Genomic DNA, 21,701 nt, shown 5'->3' on the forward strand with positions numbered 1-21,701 from the left:
CTTTCCTATACATTTATGCTAAGGTAACTTGGCAGAATAGGTCCCACTGAGTTAGTATTGCAACTGTTTCTGTTCAAGTCCCGGCAAGTGGTTGGAAACAATAACTAGAGCATGGTGTCAGATGTAAACAAGATGGATTTGGCAAGTCTCTTAATCTGTCTGTAAAATGGGGGTGATAGTATTTAACCACTTCTGTTGAGTGCTTTAGATGAAAAGTTCTGTGTAAGTGCCAAGTATTATTGGTGGTGATCTGGATTAGAGGGCAAGTCGTACAATGGGATGCCACCAAGATGGAATAATGGCTGACGGAGTGAAAGATACTGAAAGATTGCAGAATTGTGGCAAAATACGGAAACGGGCAGCCAACTGGAATTTACTATTGTGAGTGAAGGATCATGTTCTGGGAGGAAAAAGCAATTTCTATCCTCATTAGTATCTAGAAGGAGCAAAGGAGACATGGAACTGTCCTTGTCACCTATTGAAATCCAGGGAAAGACACTCTGGTTTCAGTGCCTTTGGATCAGGCCCTCTGTGAAGGTATCTGATAAGTGACTTTAAAACTTAATGGGCTCATGCAAAGAGTTATAGATGATGGTCTGTTCTTATGGCAAGGTAAGGTTCTGACATAGTTCTGAACTGAAATTGAAGGTGGAAAATATTAAACTGAATAACAGAATAGGCTTTTTCTCAAAGAATAATACTCTATCTGTGAAAACATTTGGGGTAGTCAGTGTGAAGGAATATAAAGTTATAAGGAAAAGAAATAATGACTAGCCTACTGAGAAGCAGTGTTCAGCTGCTCTGAGGCAGGAATTAAAAGTACAGGAACTTTTGGTTTGTTCAGCAGTAATGATTGTTCTTGTGCTTTTTATCAGCTAGTACTGGATGCTCTCTAAGTAATAAGAAAAGGAGTACTTGTGGCACCTTAGAGACTAACAAATTTATTTGAGCATAAGCTTTCGTGAGCTACAGCTCACTTCATCGGATGCATTGATGAAGTGAGCTGTAGCTCACGAAAGCTTATGCTCAAATAAATTTGTTAGTCTTTAAGGTGCCACAAGTACTCCTTTTCTTTTTGCGAATACAGACTAACACTGCTGCTACTCTGAAACCTCTCTAAGTAATAGTACTCTTAGACCAGGCATCTCAGCCCTTTGGACATGCACTTGCCAGATCAGAAGAAGTAACATGCAAATTGTATCTTGCGTTCACACAGCAGTAACTCAAAACCAGTCACTGCTTCTGAGCTATGTGGGCCAGCCTATTTTATTATATAAAATAATGATGAAACTTTGCAGATTATAAATGTATTTCTTCAGTCCTTTCCAATTGCTAAAATCCTGTGAATCATGCAAGGAGAATTGTTCAACACACATTCCAACAAAAGAAATTCTAAGGATACTGAATATTCATAATGGAGCTTGGAAAATCTGATTAAATCATAGGCAAAGTTTGATAAAGAGACTGATTGATTACTTTTCATAGTTTGCTCTGTACTCATATATTAATTTGTACTCTGTTCAAACTCACCCTTCCTTCGCAGAAACAGAAAGAGTAGGTGTTAGAGAAATATTAGCAAATATTGGCATTGTTAGAAACAGAAAGCAAATTTCAGTGGGCTTCTCAGCATGGCAAGTATCTAGATGTATAATTTTGTTCTAGCTTTTTCTTGTTTGGACATTCTAATCCAATATTTCATACCAATGGAAATAATAACAGTTTAAGATAAATGTATGCACTGCAGTGAATATGAATGTCACCACATTTTTCACATCAGATTAAGAATTTAAGACAATTATTGAGAGACGTGAATGACCTTCATCAAGCTGATGATTCTAAGGCAAAGTTTTTGTCTACTTTATGTTAAAGGAGATCTAATCACAGCTGGAACTTGCATATTTAAACTAAGAGGCAAAACAGTCAATTCATATTTTTGGTACAATCTTTAAAATATATTCTCTAAAGAAATCATCACCCCTGTATATTAAAGTAACTTAACATTTTATTGCTCTTTTTTCTGCCTAGAAATGGGCTTGAATCAAACCTAGGATCCAAATACTGGTGACTTGTGGAATGTTTGAAATATTGATCTCAATACCCAGACACCTGGGTGATGGGGCCACAAAAGTGCCTATATGGAAAGACAATCCTAATCCATTCTCTAGAAGGGGTGGGGAGTAGGGAAATAGAAAAGGGGAAAATACAATAGGTTCACAAATGTTACTTAGTGAATGTTCCATTGTTAAATCAAGTTCCTCCGCTGTGCCGTTGACTTTACATTACCACTGAACCCTGCCTCTATTGGGTAAGGCAAACCTTGTTTTTACAAAAGTACATGTGTTTGGGGATTTTGGGGTTGGATGGGTTGTTTGTATTTAATTCTAGGGACCATAAAATGAGAAGAATGAAATATTATGTAAAAAAACTGACTTCACCTCCCATTCCAACTCTCCTCCTTGTGTAACATAACGAGCCTTGTTAAAGAAGTTTATTTGAGTAGCACAGGAATACTTTAGAGGGGACTGGCTTGCAAGTAACAAGTGTATAATACCATAGCTTCCAACTACAAGTGTGGAGTGGGAGAGGGAACATGTAAGCTAAACCATTCTTTTCTAACTGCTGTCCTTTGCTTTATGGCCACCTCAGGATGCCTTGTTTTCCAAAACTGAACCATGCAAGAGGTGTGTGTGAATCCTCCTCTCCATTTTGAGTCATGTAGGTCCTGACGCCCACTGCCTACAGACATCTGTGTTTCAAATTTGAATTTTAACCTCACCCAAAACTGCTAATTTTTCTGATTTCATATCCAAGCCAAGGGAACTTACAATTCTCTTGATTTTTGATGCAGAGCCATCAAGGGATGCCATATTTGTCACCTTGCCCATCGGCAGGTCCCTCCGGCTCTTAGGGGTGGGGTAGGCAACCACTATGGTGGCCCACGAGACCCTCCTGCCCGATTCTGGGGGCAGTCAGGGAAGGGGGATGGATGCAGCAGGGGTCCTGGGGGTGTGTCAAGGAACGTGGGGGGGGGGGGGTTGGATGGGGCAGGAGTCCTGGGGGCATGGGTGGGCAATGACCCCCTCGTGGGGTGAGGAGGGAACCCGTTAAGATTTTGGCAGCTCATTACTGCATACAATGCAATTCCCCACCTTTTCTGCCCTGCCTGTCCTTCCTGAACAGTTTATATCCATCCATGACAGAACTCCAGTCATGTGAGTTATCCCACCAAGTCCCTGTTGTTCCAATCACATCATAATTCCGTGACTGTGCCAGGAATTCCAGTTCTCCCTTCTTGTTTCCCAGGCTTCTTGCATTTGTGTATAGGCACTTAAGATAACTCACTGAACGTCCTGCTTTCTCATTATGAGGTAGGAGCCCTCCCCTCTTGCTTTCTCCTGCTCGTGCTTCCTCCTGGTATCCCACTTACCTCAGGGCTTTGGTCTCCTTCCCCTGGTGAACCTAATTTAAAGCCCTCCTCACTAGGTTAGCCAGCCTGCTTGCGAAGATGCTCTTCCCTCTCTTCGTTAGGTGGAGTGAGTCTCTGCCTAGGACTCCTCCTTCTCGGAACACCATCCCATGGTCACAGAATCCAAAGCCTTCTCTCCGACACTTGCGTAGCCATTCATTGACTGCCACGATTCGACCGTCTCTACCCGGGCCTTTTCCTTCCACAGGGAGGATGGACGAAAACACCATTTGCGCCTCAAACTCCTTTATCCTTCTTCCCAGAGCCATGTAGTCTGCAGTGATCCGCTCAAGGTCATTCTTGGCAGTATCCTTGGTGCCCACAGGGAGAAGCAGGAAGGGGTAGCGATCCGAGGGCTTGATGAGTCTCGGCAGTCTCTCGTCACATCATGAATCCTAGCTCCTGGCAAGCAGCAGACTTCTCAGTTTTCCCAGTCGGGGCGGCAGATAGATGACTCAGTCCCTCTGAGGAGGGAGTCCCCAACCACCACCAACAGCCTCCTTCTTTTGGGAGAGGTTGTCGTGGAACCCCTATCCCTAGGACAGTGCATCTCATGCCTTCCAATCGGCAGAGTCTCCTGCTCCCTTCCCTCAGATGTACTGTCTAGTCCACTCTCTGCATTCATACCTGTGGAGAGAACATGAAAATGGTTGCTTACCTCAGTCTGCATTGTTGGTACATGGGCGCTCCCCTTCTGGAGGTCACATGCTGCAAAATTTCTTCACCGTCATTCTGTCCCCGCTGTGCAGCCTGCTCTGAATCTTCAGAACGTTGTGCCCGTAGAAGCATATCCTGACATCTGTCCAGAAAATCTTCAGTTTCTCTTTGGACCTTCCCTTCCAATATGGAGACTAGCTTCCACTTTGTACAGGCAAAGTCGCTTCTGTCCTGTGGAAGAAAGACACCTGCACAGGATGTACCATGTTTAACAACAGCTGAACGCTCACCATCCATATTACCTTCCTTCTAAGAGCTTCCTCTGGTATTGTAGTAACTACTCAGAGAGGTCTGCAAGATGGAAGCCTTGGTGGGCTCTCCCCAGACAAACTTTCTCTGTTAGGCTCTCTGCTGTTCGCTGCTCGGCTGGTTCGCCGCTGACTGGCTTTTATAACAGTCAGACCCACTCAAGGCTCACCTGGAACAAAGCACTCCCAATTCACACTTTTCAAACAATCAAGCACACAAGAGTGAACTGTCAGTGTGCTGTGGGCTTGTCCACGTGACTGGCCCAGCAGTAGATGATCAGATACAATGATAGTTGCTTTTTGAACCATAATGTTTTTTGGTTTGGCAAAGATATCGCCAGTGTGTCTCATATCCGAAAACTGACCATAAAACCCTAATGCTTGGAATGCTTGAAAACTAGATTATATAAAGCAGAGGAAAAAAGCAGGAAACAAAGCTTCGTGTACCCTGGGGGTTAGGTCTTTTTTGTGTGTTTAGTCTATTACAGAAACTATAGCAAAAGTAAAATACACTGACTAAATTAAAGCTCCAGTAAAAAAAATTAAGTAATAAAGCTCAAGAAGTGCAAGACATGTATCACTTTCCATTGTCACTGAGCCACTGGCTCCATACGGCATGATTTAAACCCAAATTATTTAGTTTTTTTCTAAACTAATCAGCACACAGATGCTTTAAAGGGGAACTTCCTCCTTTCTTCTGATAACCATGTGGCCAGTCAAAAGTGTTTAAGTGTGGTGCCCAGTGTTGCCCTTCAGTGGGGAGGTCACCATGGTAACAGGCAGCTGGTCTCTAGAAAGCCCCTGTTTGCTGCCAGGGGGAAGTCAGCAGGGGCACAGGCTCTGTTGGCTGTGTTTAGGATTCCCTCATTGTTTTCTAGGCATAAATATTCTCAATAGGATTAAATGTTTAAGAGGCTAAAGGCTGTGGGAAAACTTTTGTGTGCCATATTTCTCTCTTCTTCTGTTGTATCTGAACATTTCCACTAGATGAACAATAGTGTTAAAACATAAGGGCAAATCTTTTGGTAGTTTGATTTGGAATTATATATTCATGAATCTACATAATAGCCTTTCAGCTGCAGCATTGTTGCTTAATGCACAGTCTAGGAGTTGTGAAAGAGGTGGGGGCAGGGAAGGAACAGGAGAAGCGAACGGTGAAAAAGGGGAAAATTAAGACTTAATCAAAGGAACTTGAGAAATGGTATGAAATGATATTTTTTTCCCTGCTCACACATGGTGCCAAACAACCTAGTTTGCACTTGAACCACTTTCATGGAACTAATTTGTCCCTTTTCTCTATTTGGTTACTTGGAAGGAATTAGATTCTTGGAAGGAATGGAATAAAGCTGGTCTTCAGCACATACAGCTGGATTTTCCTTTGTTTGATGTGATTAAGGTGAGTGCTGTGGACCTGTTGAGTTACCCTAGCATGTTTCACCTGACCTACAATCTGTGGCAATTGCATATAATGAAGGGGGAGGTATGTCACTTAGAAAAGAGGCAAACATGGCAAACGGCCAGCAGGATCAATTTAGATGGGCAGCTTACAGGAGAGTACCATAAAAATTCCCACCCTGGGCAGCTCTAGCTAATGTGATCCTTATTTGTGCAATATTCTGGGCATGTTTTGAAGTCTCTAAGCATTGTTAAGCTCTCTTGACTTCACTCAGTGCAGTTATTAACTCTCCCGCACACATCCCAAATTCATCCTTTATAACTGTATGGATTTAAAAAAAATAAAGCAAAGACACCATTGTATCTCCCTCTCACATATCTTCATTTTATTTATATTACAGTAATAGCTGGAGGCCCCAAACAAGATCAGGGCCACAGTGTGCTAGGAGCTGTACAAATGCATAGTAGGGGATAGTCCCTGCCCCGAAAATTTACAGTTTAAGGCTATGTCTACACTTATAATGCTATAATGTCACTATAGTGCTTCATTGTAGACACTCACTACAGTGGTGGGAGAGGTTCTCCCGTCAATGTAGTTAATCCGCCTCCCTGAGATGTGGTAGCTAGGTAGGTAGATAGAATTCTTCCATCGCCCTAGTGCGGTCTGCACTGGAGTTTAGGTTGTCATAGCTGTATCTCTAAGGGGTGTAGGAAGGGAAGCAAAAGCACAGAGAGGTGAAGTGACTTTCCCAAGGTCACAGCCGTGGTAGAGCCAGGAGTAGAAAGTCTCCTGACTCCCAGGATCCAATCCACTATACCATGTCTCCCAGTTACTTAATAGATTCAATGTAAAGCTTTAAAGATGTTTTCCATGTATATAATATATAAAATGATGCACTATTAGTTTAATTTACTTTTCCTCAAAGAGGATTTATTTTATTTCAAAGATACAAGAACTTCTAATCAAGCTGTAACAAAACCCAGTTAGAGCATTAGAGGTCTTGTTAAATATACTCATTATGGGACTAATTCCAAAGAATGTGTCCTCCTAGTGCTATATTATTGGAAAGTGGAAGAACTTTATACTTCTGCCAGGTACACCCAAAAGCATTCACAGGTCTGCCTAGCCCTAGCTGATTTGGGATGGTTAATAAGCAATTAATTATAAAACATACGTTATAGTCTCCAAACATATCTAGATGTGTCCTGAATAACTGAGTTACAAGTGTACATATTGCCAGCAGTGACAGATTCTGGAGTTAGCACAAGAGTGCAGTGGGTTAATTCATATAGGGCTTTTTCATAGAATGTATTTTAGGTTCTTATATGGCCTTCCATTACTGTAGTATCCGAGCACCTCACTCTCTCTAATCAATATATTTATCCTCACAACACCCTTGTGTAACAGGGAAATACTATTCCCACCCTTTTACAGATGGGGAAGGGAGGCCCAGAGAGACTGAGCCAGATATTTAAAGGTATTTAGGTGCCTAAAGATAGGTATTTAGTGGGATTTTCAAAACCATCTAGCTGCCTAACTCCCAGTGGTTGAGCAGAGGCAAAACGGTGTTTTTCATCCTTAACATTTTTTCTGATGTTTTTACTTTAAGAGTTCAGGTGTACTGATGATTTAAGTTCCAATAGTGAACTCAATGCTGCACAAGCAACAAAGGAAGGCACAACCCATGTCCTGGGGAGTTTGAAATGTAAGGGCTAGAGTCTCACAGCCTTTACTCAGCTGCTTAGGGGAGTAAACAGGAGCAAAGCCTCTCCTTACTCTGCTGCTTGACTGTGTCAGCATGTGGCTCAGAGTGTGTGGAAACTCATCCACTGCTCTCCACTGAAAGTGAGCAGCTGAGGAGGGGGTGGAGCTCGCTCCTCCCTATTTTTCTGCAAGCCTGGCTAGCTACACAAAGAAGAGTAAGTTGCTGCCCCAACAGGGATGAAGTAACTACTTCTCACCCAGAGAAGCAGGGCAGCTGGTCAGGAATGGTGATTCTTGGGCCAAAATCATTCTGTCTCCACAGGGAGAAGAGTGCACAGAGGAGTGTCTTCTCTGGGATTTTTGGTTGTTAGTTTTCATTTAAATATACACGTCACTATTACAGAGAAGGCAGGTCAAAGAAATGTGCACTTGGAGCTGATGGTGGTGATGTTTGTAATGGTTCTATTTCCTGGGGAACTTCATTCCACAGTCTGGGACCAGCCATGGAGAAAGCACTGTCTCCTGCACAGACTAGCTTAATTCTTAATCCCGGGATGCGTGCATTTATCAGACCAAAACCAACCCGGGCTCGCCCGGCCGCTATGCTCTAATAAATTTGTTAGTCTCTAAGGTGCCACAAGTACTCCTTTTCTTTTTGAGAATTCTTTTGTGTCAGAGGAGTGACCCATTTGAGCACAGTCTTCATCCTGGAACTTTAAGCAGTTTTTTTAGATAGCCTGCATGCAGATCATGGAACACCTTATGAAGACAAGGACTGAACCCTTGAACTTGATTCAAAATTCTATGGGTCACTGGTGTAGCGGAGGACAGGTGTGATGTGCTTGCAGTAACCTGTGTTGCTGAGGAGACAGGATGCACTGTTCTGTACTTGTTGGAGTTTCCTGACCTGTGAGGCTTCATGCCCAGGTATATTATATTATTGCAGGGCAGCCAAAAAGTGGTGACAGTGTAAATCATTGAGGCCAGGTCAACATCTGCTGGGATGAGATGGAGTCTCATAGCCAGCCAGAAATGATAGACCACATTACTTGTGGATGCAGTTATGTGAGAGTTTAGCTTGGATTTCTTAGCAAGGAATCTAAAAGTACCTCAAACTTAGGCTATGGACTGAACTGGCTAAATTTGGGTCTAAACCTTCAACCAAAGGAGACTGCACCGTAGCTGTGAACTCTTAAATGATTTCCTATACCCATAAGTTTCAGCCAGCTGCTGTTCATTCATGAGCTGATTTCATCCAAGCACTGGACCATTGTGGTGGTAGTGATGTGGTGAAAGTTATGTAGAGATGTGTTGCGTATTGCTGGCAACCGAGTCCATGTTGTCTACCCAGCTCACCTAAAGATTGCATGTAGAACAGGGAAGAGAAATGAAGTCCATTTGGAACTCTACAAATGAGGGGTCTAATGATGGAGGTACAATTTCTCATCACTACACATTGGGTACGTCCCTCCAATGACTCAAACCATTTAGCGCATAACCCTAGACTCCTGCAACCTCTCTAAGGTGGGATAGAAGTATCTCATCATGGTTAACAGTGTTGAATGCTACAGAGAGCTTCCAGGCGGACGAAAATGGGTGTCTGCCTTTCTTCCATTTACAGGAGGAGATAAACTGCCTTAGTGGCATTGATGATTAAATTCCTGTATTGCTGCTAGGATTATATTTCAGCCAGCTCTACAATCCAGCTGGAATTGCATTGGCCATTGATCCAATAGTATAGTTGCAAACATGGTAGCTGAATGGCTGGCAACCTCATTCTTCACTGCCCATATGTTGAGTGCCTTTGGATTTGTTTCCCATACTCCTTGCACTGTTTTCCATAGACTGGGCGCTCTTTTGCCTGTCATGTTTCTTCCCCCAGTATATTCACTGGACCATGGTAGGTGTGTGTGTGTCTGTCTTGCTTCCTGGGTTCCTCGGGCTTGAGCCTGTGTACTTGTTTTGCACTAATGGCCCACCATTGTTCTGATACTTTCCCATACCAGTTCAGCTGCCCTTGCTATTTGGAGGCATTTCTCTAGGATTAGATCTGTTTCAATAATCTCTCCTGTAAACTGAATTTGTGTGCTAAACAAAGAGTCCAGTCTCTAAATAGTGAGTCTTTTATGCCTCCAAAGTTACTTGTGGAGGCAAAAGTTCTCAGCTCTACAATGTAAGTATTGATTCCCTTGTCTTGATTTCTGGCAAAAAACAAACCCACCACCACCACCACCACCACAGTATTTATCTACAGTCTCATTGTGTCTGGGATCACAGTACTCTTCAGACACATTTATCAGCTGTTCAGTTTTTTCCAGCATTATTTCTGGCAACGGTCTCACTCACTGATCATCCTTTCATTAGTCAGGTCTGATTGTAATTTTATACCCCAGGACTGAGATTTTCTTACACCCATCCTTATTCACCCTGAGTAGTACCTTTATTTTAATGGAGTAAAGAACTAAGCTCTCTGGGGGCAGCCTGGATTGCCATTTATAATATGTTTAACAATAATACCAATCCTGAGTGTAAGTGGCAGAATCTGGCCCTGAATAAACACTTGCCATTGATTTAGTTCTCAGTGTGGACTAGTGCTTGTGATTGGGAAGAAATGTGGTTTTATAAGGGCCAGTTTGCTTCCCCTTAGGGTGACCAGATAGCAAGTGCGAAAAATTGGGACATCTTTTTTCTTGGGGTTGGGAGTGTAATAATTGCCTATATAAGACAAAGTCCCTACTATTGGGATGGTCCCGATTTAATATTGGGACATCTGGTGACCTTACTTCCCACCCTCCCTTGTTCATGCTGAGCAATAGCTGACTCCATGAATAGTCCCATTGAAATCCATGGGGGTATTCACTGAGCAAGATGATGCCCAGTGTGATTAAAGGGTATCAGGATCTGATCCTTGGAATGGATGAATGTGCACAGGGCTCTGAGTTCTTTGACAATGCATGGCAAAAACTTTAATTTTATTTACAGGATGCAGTTGTAATTAAGGAAACCATGGCACTGAACTTGTATTTGCTGTAATGAAAGATCATTTCTGAATGTCTGTGACATGTGTGATGCCTTTCAGACTGACTTTATTATTTTTACTTAACTAGTGTATGAAACTTCTTGTAACTAAAAGTCCTAGATGTGCTTTTTGGAAAATTAAGAATACCTCCTTGGCAATACTTTAGAGGAAAAATCTAGGCAGATTTTAGGGCATTGGCCAACACGCTTGTCACTTTGGGTTTAAAAATATTAGGTCATTATGAATTTTTCTCCTTACAGTTTTTAAATTGATGGTAAAATATTATGGAGAATAGTATTTTGCTCATCTAATCTGTCTTCTTTTTGCTGGACGTTGGCTCACTTCCCCTAATGATAGAGTAAACGAAAGTAAGAAATCTAAGGAAAAGAGAATAGAGTAGTTGCACAATACTAGCTGTTGTGATGCTGTTTCTGCAGCTGTTGCTATTAGTGTTTGTCACTTTTTAACACTTCAATGAATTAATGTAAAATTTGTTTCAGAGTAGCAGCCGTGTTAGTCTGTATTCGCAAAAAGAAAAGGAGTACTTGTGGCACCTTAGAGACTAACAAATTTATTAGAGCATAAGCTTTCGTGAGCTACAGCTCACTTCATCGGATGCATTTGTGGAAAAAACCAAACCAGGTTTTTTCCACCAAATGCATCCGATGAAGTGAGCTGTAGCTCACGAAAGCTTATGCTCTAATAAATTTGTTAGTCTCTAAGGTGCCACAAGTACTCCTTTTCTTTTTGTAAAATTTGTGAAGCAGGTGTTTTCACTATAAGATATAGTGTGATGATCTAGCCAAATGCCATTGCTCTTACTTAAATTCAGTTTTTCTTCTGAAAGGCAAAACTAGAAACAACTTTCACTGTGGCTCCTTACATGGTATAGCACTTGATTGCTGTCATCTTAGATCACTTGGATTGCTTTTTGAAATGTAACCCTTTTTAAAAAAAAGAATAGATCCTTTCTCCCCTCTTTCCCAGAAAATTGTTTACAAAAGAAATATCATGATTTGAAGAAACGCATCTAAACTGTCTTATTCAAGGATTTTCTTGTTTCATCCATGAAAAAGGGTCTTTTGGAGCAGTCTCTTCCACTTGAACGAAGGTAAGCACATTGTCCATACCAGTGTAAACATTAAAATATTAACAGAAGCATGTCTGTGGGGCTTGTGCCCAGGCAACAAAATAAAAGACAGATTTCTAAAATCTGTTTTCATCGTGGTGTGCCAAGAGTTAAGATATAAATCCTTTTGCATCAAGATAATAGACTGCTAAGAACTCTGTTAATGAGGAAAATGAATTAAACAGAAAAAGCAAATTCTGGCTAAGATTGTGAGTGCTAATGTTAATTTAAAAACCCAAATCATTGCAAAGTAGAACAAATGGAAAAGTATTAGTAAACTGCTTCTTCTTTTGAATAGATGATGTGCTGTTAGCCATCATTGTCACCTTTGACTTTAAAAGTACTTCACAAAAGGCAGAAAAGGCTCTCCCCTTGCTGCCACTCACGGCAATGATGAAAATCCTACTCATTTCAATTTTCAATAGGTGATCAGGCTCCAAATGAGCCTTGAGGCTGCAGAATAGAAATTTACTTAGCTGCAGTACATTCTCTGTGTCTTGCATTATTGATGCACTTAGTTTTCTTCATAGCTATCATATCAAAAGGTAGTTACTTAAAACTGATCTGTTCCATTTATTTACACATTGTCATTTTATACAGTTAATCCCCAGAAGTAAGCAATTTTATTTTTTCTGATACAGTTTTATATATACCAGTGTCATAGCCTCAATTCAGTAGTGCTGAGCATGGATGCACGTGAGTCCCTGTGTTCAGATGTGCTGTATGCCTTATGAAAATGTTTACATGCCTTTTTTTCCCCCCACCATTCAAATAACTGGAAAACAGCTTTTAAAATACTTGTAGAGCTTCAGCTTAGTGAGGGCTGGTGGCTTTAATATCTTTAAGGGGGAGAAGTGTTCTAGAATGGAGGCCTATGGTACATGCATGCTACATGGTTTCCCACTAAACTTTTAACACGGTATGCGATGAAGCTCCAAATAACTATTGTGACAAAGTTCCTCCTCTACATTGGTGGGTCTTGTGCTTATTGGTGGATTTGCTCGCCTTGAAGCTTCACAGCAGCCCTCAGTTTGGCCATTTTCATGAACCCACAGTCCAGGTCAACTCCTCCTGTGTCTGACCAGAAGTTGGGAGTTTTGGGAGGAACCTGGGCCGGCCCTCTACTCCAGGTTCCAGTCCAGGGCCCTGTGGAATGCAGCTGTCTAGAGTGCCTCCTGGAACAGCTGTGCAACAGCTACAACTCCCTGGGCTACTTCCCCATGGCCTCCTCCCAACACCTTCTTTATCCTCACCATAGGACCTTCCTCCTGGTGTCTGAATATGCTTGTATTCCTCAGTCTGCATTCTCACTCTCAGCTCCTCGTGCCTCTTGCTCCCAGCTCCTCTCTCTCTCTCTCTCTCTCTCTCTCACGCACACGCACACGCACACACACACCACAAACTGAAGTGAGCTCCTTTTTAAAACCCACGTGTCCTGATTAGCCTGCCTTAATTGATTTTAGCAGCTTCTTGATTGGCTGCCGGTGTTCTAATCAGCCTGTCAGTCTTAATTGTCTCCAGAAGGTTCCTGATTGTTCTGGAACCTTCCCTGTTACTTTACCCAGGGAAAAGGGACCTACTTAATCTGGGACTAATATATCTGCTTTCTATCACTCTCCTGTAGCCATCTGGCCTGACCCTGTCATACTATGTGAACAGCTGTATCTGGTGTGCCACATGTCTGAGTCTAGTGTGAAAGTACAAATACATTAATGTTCTGTTAATGGCTCTGGGTAGAATTTTCAAAAGCACCCAAGTGTCTTAGATGACTGAAAGTCAATGGGTTGTGTGCTTTTTAATCAAATCGGCACTTTCACAAATCCCACCCTGAGATTTTAAACATACACAAGTCTGAAAATCCAAAGTTCATGGCTCCTTCAACAACCATCTCTTTCCCCCCCTTGTGCATATGTCAAGTCAGACAGAGCTGCATATGCTTACTCAGGCCTGAATTTGACCCCTTGCATTTTCATACTGTGTAATGTTAATGTTAATACTGTGTGTCTTGTAACAGGACTAGGACCTGATCATGCAATGGGTTCTGTGCAAATGCAGGGATCTGCCCACCCAGAGCCCATTGTAGGATCAGGGCCCTAAATCAGTTTTGAATGTCATTAGAAATGGTGTCAATTATTGTTACTTAGATTAATATCAGTGTGTTAATATTTCTGTTAGAACAAAAAGCACTCTCTGAAATATACATTTGGAAAATATGTGATTTGAGAATCATTTAAAAAGACACATTTGACGTAATCTACTAAAAATTCTGTGCTATTTTTAAAAATTATAGCTTAGTGCTGATTAATATAAAGACTAGTCTAGCATAGACCTTAAACTTTAGTTCCTGAATCAGTGAGACACATCTATTAAAATATAGGAATATCCTAACATGTACTAGCATAGCACTTAGCCCCCAGTAAAGAAATCTCTTCAAGTGGATTAAATACTGTTTTGATTTTTATTTCCTCCTAAAAGTACTGATGAGATCTGTGTGAGTAATGGTAGGAACATTTTTTTTCTTTTTAAATTCTCAAATTCATTGACTAAACTGTTTTGTGAATCTGCTTAAGAATTATTCCATCGGCTTGTTAAGCTAGGCAAATAACAAAAATATTAGTTAGGCAATTTTGTTCAAAAAATTCTCAAGTTGAAATATTTATTAATTTAATTGGACCTGAAACTGACACAGAGATGCAGCTTGCCTTAATTCTGAGTAAGAACTTTCTTCTAGTCCAGCTATATTCCCAAATCCCTTCAGATACAGTATTTGCAAACTTGATCAGGAGTAACAGGTTTTTCTCATGACCTGTTGTATAGTTTCCCTCCTGAATGGGCTGTTGTGTTAGAACATCTGCAAATAACTCTGGCTTCAGCATAAAGGGCCCTGTTTTGCCCTTATGCCCCTGTGCATTTCACACTGGTACGTAATTTCAGTTTAGAAATGGTGCTACACGTCTCTCCCTTTCAAGTTACACCAAATGGTTCATTTTCTTCTTTATTCACTGAAGATTTAATTGCCCTGCAACATCAAAAGAAGAATATACCCCAAAAATACCATTCTCTCTCTTAGAATTTAGTTACTGTGTGTCTCAGGGAACTGGCCAAAATATGCTGGCGGTGGGGGTTGGGGGGGGAGCATGCATCCAAATAAGGGCTGTGAGAGGAGGGGGGAGAAACAGACTGGCACAAATAAGAGAGTGTTAAGTGTTCTCCTTTTTCCTTTAGCTTCCATCTGTTGGCAGGAGACATTATTATGCCTCTCCCCATCTTATCTTGATGATTTTTAGCTAGAGAAAAAGGCAAAGAAAGCCTTTCAGTGTTTGTGAGTGCTTCCCTTGCGAGCTTCATAAATGAAGGCTCTGATCTGTTCTTTAATACTATTCCAGTGTTTTTGCAAGTTGTTGGATGCCCAGGCTGTTTAAAAAACAAAACAAAACACCACCACCCCCATGCTCTTTTCCCAAACTATGAGCTGGAACTACAGACTTTTGCCAGTTAGCAGCAAATATTTGAGGGGAAAAAATTAGGACAGCTCCAAACCTCTTTGACAACCAAGGCAATAGAAAGACTGGATTTCAGTTTGCGACAGACTTCCAGTCATAGAGTCTTAGAAGTGTAGGACTGGAAGAGACCTCAAAAGGTCATCTAATCCAGTCCCCTGCACTCAGGGCAGGACTAGACCATCCCTGACAGGTGTTTATCTAAACTGTTCTTAAAGACCTCTGACGATGAAGATTCTACAACCTCCCTAGGGCAGTTTGTTCCAGTGCTTAACTACTTTGACAGTTAAGAATTTTTTCCTAATATCCAATTTAAGCCACTCTTGCTGTTTGCTTCTTGTCCTATTCTCAAGAGGTTAAGGAAAACAAGTTTTCCTCCTCCTCTTTGTAACAACCTTTTATGTACTTGAAAACTCTCTTCTCTTCTCCAGACTAAACAAACTCAATTCTTTCAATCTTTCCTTATAGGTCATGTTTTATATGACTTTTGTTGCTCTCCTCTGGACTTTCTCCAATTTGTCCACATCTTTCCTGAAATGTGGCACCAGAACTGGACACAATACTTCAATTGAGGCCTTATCAATGCGGAGTAGAGGAAGAACTACTTCTCATGTCTTGCTTACAGCACTCCTGCTGATACATCCTAGAATGATGTTTGTGTTTTTTGCAACAGTATTACAGTGTTGATTCCTATTTATCTTGTGATCCACTATAACCCCAGATCCCTTCCTGCAGTACTTCTCCTTAGGCAGTCATTTCCCATTTTATGTGTGTGCAACTAATTGTTCCGTCCTAAGTGCAGTACTTTGCATTTGTTCTTAGTGAATTTCATCCTGTTTACTTCAGACCATGTGTCCATTTTTTCTAGATCATTTTCAATTTTAATCCTATCCTCCAAAGCACTTGCAACCCCTCCCAGCTTGGTATCATCCACAAACTTTGTAAGTGTTCTCTCTATGCCATTATCTATGTCATTTATGAAGATACTGAACAAAATCACACCCAGGCCGGATCTTTGCGGGACCCCACTCAATATGCCCTTCCAGCTTGACGCTGAACTACTGATAGATAATCTCTGTGTTATGCACTGGCCTTATAGTAGCTCCATCTAGGCTACATTCCCCTAGTTTATAAGAAGGTTATGTGGGACGGTATCAAAAGTCTTACTAAAGTCAAGATATACCGATGTATCTACTGTTAACCCCTATCCACAAGGCTTGTTACCTTGTCAAAGAAAGCTGCTAGGTTGGTGTGACATGATTTGTTTTTGACAAATCCATGTTGACTGTTACTTATCATCTTATTGTCTTCTAGGTGTTTGCAAATTGATTGCTTGATTATTTGCTCCATTATCTTTCCAGGTACTGAATTTAAGTCTGGTCTGTAATTTCCCAGTTTGTCCTTATGCACTTAATGATAGATTGACACTATATTTGCCCTCTTCCAGTCCTCTGCAATCTCTCCCATCTTCCATTAGTTTTTGAAGATAGTCGCTAATGGCTCAGATATCTCCTCAATCAGCTCCCTTCAGACCATGAAATCAGATCTTTTCTTCTCCAAACGTGAGGAACTTCTAAAATTTCACTGTGGGTAGAAATTCAGACTCTTTCCAGAGATTTATTTTTTCAAGGGGACACCTGTACATTGTTCAATTCTCTTTGGAAGATGCTAACCACTTAAGGATGATGGGCTTCCCAATTGTTTTCCATGCTGCAGACTGGTGTTCTTGGGAACATGTACATTTCCTACCATCTTCAGTCTTTCCAAAAGCCAAGTGCATCTTGAATTGTGCCCGACTGGAAGCTGACCCTACCAAATTATTCAAAATGATACATGTTCGCCATTGAGAGAAAGTAGAGGAGCTTGCCATAATGGAAGTCACTGTCTCAGAGGCAAAGCAAAAGATTTCCATGAGAAATCTGAATCTCTCCTTATGGATCAAAACTAATACCCTTGAGAATTTGTTTTGCCCATATATAAAATTACTGGAAGTAACAAGTTATGTATCCATCACCTGGTCTCATATCCTTCAAACACTTATGCATGTGCATACCTTTAAGTATGTGAATATTATTACAGACTACATGAGTGCTTAAGTGTTTTGTTGAATCAGGCCTTTGTCCTTCTCCTTCTCCTCCTCCTCCTCCTTGCTCTCACCTTTTTTGTATCTTGCATCCCTTTCCCCAACTTTTCATTTGTTTTTGTCATTTTAGATTGCCAGCTTTTGGGGGCCTTGATCCTGATTGAAGCCTGTAGGCATTTCTGTGGTTTTAGTAGTAGTAGTAGTAGTAAAAGAATAAATAAAGATATTCCCTTCCTGTTTTGCTACTCTTTTTTTTCTTTTCTGTCAGAAACACTGATGCAAAATGCTAACTGGTTCATGCACCGGTTGGCAAGCTCTCCCTACATCTACTTAAATAGAATGCCCTTCAAAGGAAACCAGGAAGTTGGAGAAGACTTCAATAGACTTGGAGAGCATAATTATAGATGCCTTTAAAATAGATGAAGTGATTAAAAAATTACTTTTTACCCCCAAAATTGTGGTTTTTTTGGGGGGGTGCAGAAGTATATTTATACTTGTAGCATGTGGTTCACATCTTATTCTCTTCAATTCAGGATAACACTTTTTTTTAATAAGAGTCAAGCGATCCCTTTCTGAGTTTGAACCACATTTCTTTATGTATAAAATATCCTTATCACTCTGCAAGCTGACACACTGATCCTGCAAATGCTTGTGTGTGTGCGTAAGGTTAAGTACATGAGTAGTTCTCTTAAATTGGTGGGATTGTTCATGCTTAAAATTAAGCACATGCTCAAGTGTTGGCAGGAGCAGGATCTACAATGAAGTACCAGAAGTATGTGCATGAATCCATGTGGTAGTTTTTAAATAGTTTATTTCAAATTAAAATATTTTACAAGGGAAAAGATAGTGAAAGATAAATGTTGTTTTCAAGTATGTCCAGGGCACATGCAAACATAAGGAGACAGTACTTCAATGAGGACTGTTTAGCAGCTGGAAGAAATGCCATTTGTCAAAGAATTATGATAATCTAGTCCAGACAAGACTAGCGCCTGAACCAGAGTTTCCAAATCCTGACAAATCAACATGTGTTGAAACTTGGAAATATTTATTAAATTTTTAAATAGGAATTTATATTAAGTTTATCAAGGAAAAGTTATTCATATTACCACTGAGATTTGTAACTTAATTGTCTTGTCACTGGGACCGAGACTCATCAGGATATTTGAGGTGTACCAATTCAGACTAATTTGAAACTATTATTTCCCCCCCAGCATTTAGCTGCAAAAAATTAGCAATCATTCAGACTTGGATCTGAGACAAGCAGGTGGTAAGCAGAAACATCACTTCATTAGACTCTGCATGAGGAGGCAAGAGGAGCTGGGGATCATATCCGTAAATAAGATAATCAAAGTAAGCCATGAATCACCTTTTAGGTTTTTTTACACATTTGTTCCTCAGCTCTTTTTAAAAATTTGAAGCCACTCTTCTCCCCTTCCCATCCTCCACAAAAAGCAGAATGGAATGGTCTCTGGGAGTAGGCCATTTTGTTGCACAAGGCCATACTGCATTGTGGTAAAGCTCTAATTAGCCGAACATTTTCACAAGATCTACACAACATCTGTCCATTATCTTTAAAATATATAAGTAAATAATCACACACACACACATACACATGCACAAATAAAAAAAACATATACACAGTTTTTATGGGTGTAATTAAATTGAATTTTAGAAGTTATGGCACTTTTTTTTTAAAGCAATAAATTGCAAAGTTTTGTGCTGAGAACACTTACTGAAGTTGATCATGGTATTCCCTATTGTTGTCGGCTTCTTTTAAAGTATAGTGCCCAGTTTCATTAAATGCTGTTTTCCCTCCATACTTCCCCTCCTGTTGCGTTGAATGTCAGACTTTCATTGTTAGCATTGGTTTTCATTATTAGGCTTTACACTTTCAGCATCTGGGAGAAGCATATATAGCATATGTGCATATAATTTATTTATATTTAGAGAAAGTGTGGTGTAGGTTGTACAATGTTAAATTCCCCTTAGGATGGCTGTTTCCTTAATGTGTTAGCACAATGTTTTCAAGAGTATTAGTATTTCCTGCAGTAAAGACTTGATTCACGGTTGTGTCATAACATGAATTCTCTTGATACCAGTGCAGTGATATTTTTAGTTTAAAATGAGGTTTCTTATGCTGTGCAACATGTTGCGGTCAAGGCACTCTTCTTTTTAAAACACCCTTTTTTTTTTTTTTGTTACATGTTTTCTGAATATTGTATGCAATTTTTAATAAGGCAACTTTAAAAGACCCAGAACAAACTTTATAACATAAACATAATTAAATGGAGTAAGTATTGTCCCAGATCAGTTAACAGGTAGGTATTGGAGCATTTCTAGTTGAAGTCCAGTTGTTTTCTTACCTTTGATGACAGCATTTCTGACTAATAGCTGCAAAGAGCTGTGTGTGTGAAAAAGGCACTGTTGGGTTTTTTTATTTTTTTATTTTTTTTAGTTAACCCACTCCCTCAGAATGTTTTGGAAATACGTGCTCCAATCAGATCAAAGCAGCCAGGAATAGTAGTAGGCTTCTTCCTTACCTGAAAGCAGGCCTTGTTAATAGTTGTATTCATCTGAGTTAAAATTAAGTTTCTGTGGTGTTGACCTACAGCCAGCTTTTCCCACTGGACTATTTATTTTAAAAAAATATAAAATAGTAATGTGCATATGGCATATGCAGTAAACTTGAGACAGTCCGGATCTCCATTTGGACTAAAGCTTTCTTTGTATTTCTTTGGTACTTGGAGCCCTAAAGGAAAGTGTGGCAGTAAGCTGACTTCCCTTTCCAACACATGGAATATGCAGAATTTTTAACTTGTTTGGGAGTAAAGCATTTCAGAGGGCTTTGTACTTGGATGCAAATAATAAAATTCTGACTTGAATTGCTAGTATTATAGTCTATTACAGTTTAGGGATATAAACTTAACTTGTAGCTTAATTTGCTGTTGGTACCAAAACCTGTGGGCCCCCACCAGTATTCCTATTGTGAACCTAGTTTTGAAAAGAACAGGACTGAGATGGATGATGTTAATCCTTTTGTAAGAAAACTGAATAAGGTTTATGATGTGACCATGACTTAGAGTAGTATAACTCATCGGTAGAGCAAATAGCCTAGCATTTGTATGTTATGTGCTTGCTTAGTTTAGTTAGTTTTAGTACTCCTGTAAGGTACCTGGTGAACTGAACTGTGGCTTATCTAACCACAGAAATGCTACAACATGGCAGCAGGTTTCCTGCCAATGGTCGCAATAGCTGTTGGAATTCCCTCCAAAACATCCATTGCCTGCCTTCCCTTACACCCCTGTAGAACGAACCCTGGTTCTGCCCCCACCAAAGTCCTGAGGTTCTCAGAGAATGGGAGTATGGGGGCTGTCCTTAGGACACAAAGCCTAGCCAGTATAGTATGATGGAACATTTTTTTCCTACAGCCTAGTAAAGTGTGTTTTTGTATATAAATGACTCTCATGGACTCTGCCAGGCGTATCTGAACCCAGAAGGCAGTGTGACTAGCGGATAATGCAATGGACTGGGATTCAGGAGACCTAGGTGCTATTTCCAGCTCTGCCACTAGTCGGTGTGCAATCTTGGGCAAGTCACTTCATGTTTTCTCTGTCTGTAAAATGTGGATAATGACACTGACCTCCTTTGAAAAAGGGCATTGGGATCTATAGATGAAAAGTGCTCTCTGAGAGCTAGGGAGTATTATTTATTATTATAATTATATTATATACGTGACTATTTCAAAGGAAATTAAAAAAAAAATTCAGATGCCTCCCATATTCCATCTCTTCAGGCTATCTAACTCTTAATAGTATTTTTTCTTATTAACAATCCCAGAAGGCATTGCTGCATCAGTAATCAATAAACCAGCTACTCAGAAAAACATTCACATATACCTTCCGAACCATGATCCACCGGGGGGGGGGGGGAAAGAAGAAACAAAAAGAGATTAGAGCTTAATAACTAGCATTTAGTTCCTGTCGGTATCTTTGTCTCATCCCTTGATGAGAGTCCTAGGCTTCCTTGTGCAAAGTCTGACCAAAGTGGACTCTTAAAAACTGTCATAAATCAACTGAAGTGCAATTGCACTCTTTTTGACACCTCCTAAACGCCCCGGTTCATTTGCAACAAGATATAGCTTAAAAAAACAAATTCCATATATTCAAGTCAGTATTATTGTAGAGTAATTCATAAAGATCAGTCACCTAGAAAAATTCACATGTCAAAGAAAAAACTTCAAATAGAAGCTATGTCACTGCCACATACAAAGTGAATGCTTGATACTTTAATATCAAGGGAAATTTACAAATTATATTTTGGCTTGGCAAGACAGTAAAATTAAATACAATAACTATAAACCATTTCAGTAAACAGTCTACATCACTGGTTATAATTGCAATGATTCCAGTCTTTTGTTACCGACTGGGTCAGTAGGACAG

The 21,701-nt window shown here is 40.4% G+C and overlaps 1 protein-coding gene across 1 annotated transcript in view; it reads left to right on the plus strand.

Annotated features, from left to right (window-relative positions):
• ATE1 (arginyltransferase 1) overlaps positions 1-21,701 on the plus strand; it is a 230,238-nt gene that overhangs the window by 200,916 nt on the left and 7,621 nt on the right. Inside the window, exon 12 of the mRNA XM_043519739.1 lies at positions 5,754-5,827. Coding sequence (XP_043375674.1) covers positions 5,754-5,827 — 74 coding nt within the window. The remainder of the gene's footprint in view (positions 1-5,753; positions 5,828-21,701) is intronic.

The sequence above is a fragment of the Dermochelys coriacea genome, chromosome 7 (genome assembly GCF_009764565.3).
Source record: "Dermochelys coriacea isolate rDerCor1 chromosome 7, rDerCor1.pri.v4, whole genome shotgun sequence".
NCBI lineage: Eukaryota > Metazoa > Chordata > Testudines > Dermochelyidae > Dermochelys > Dermochelys coriacea.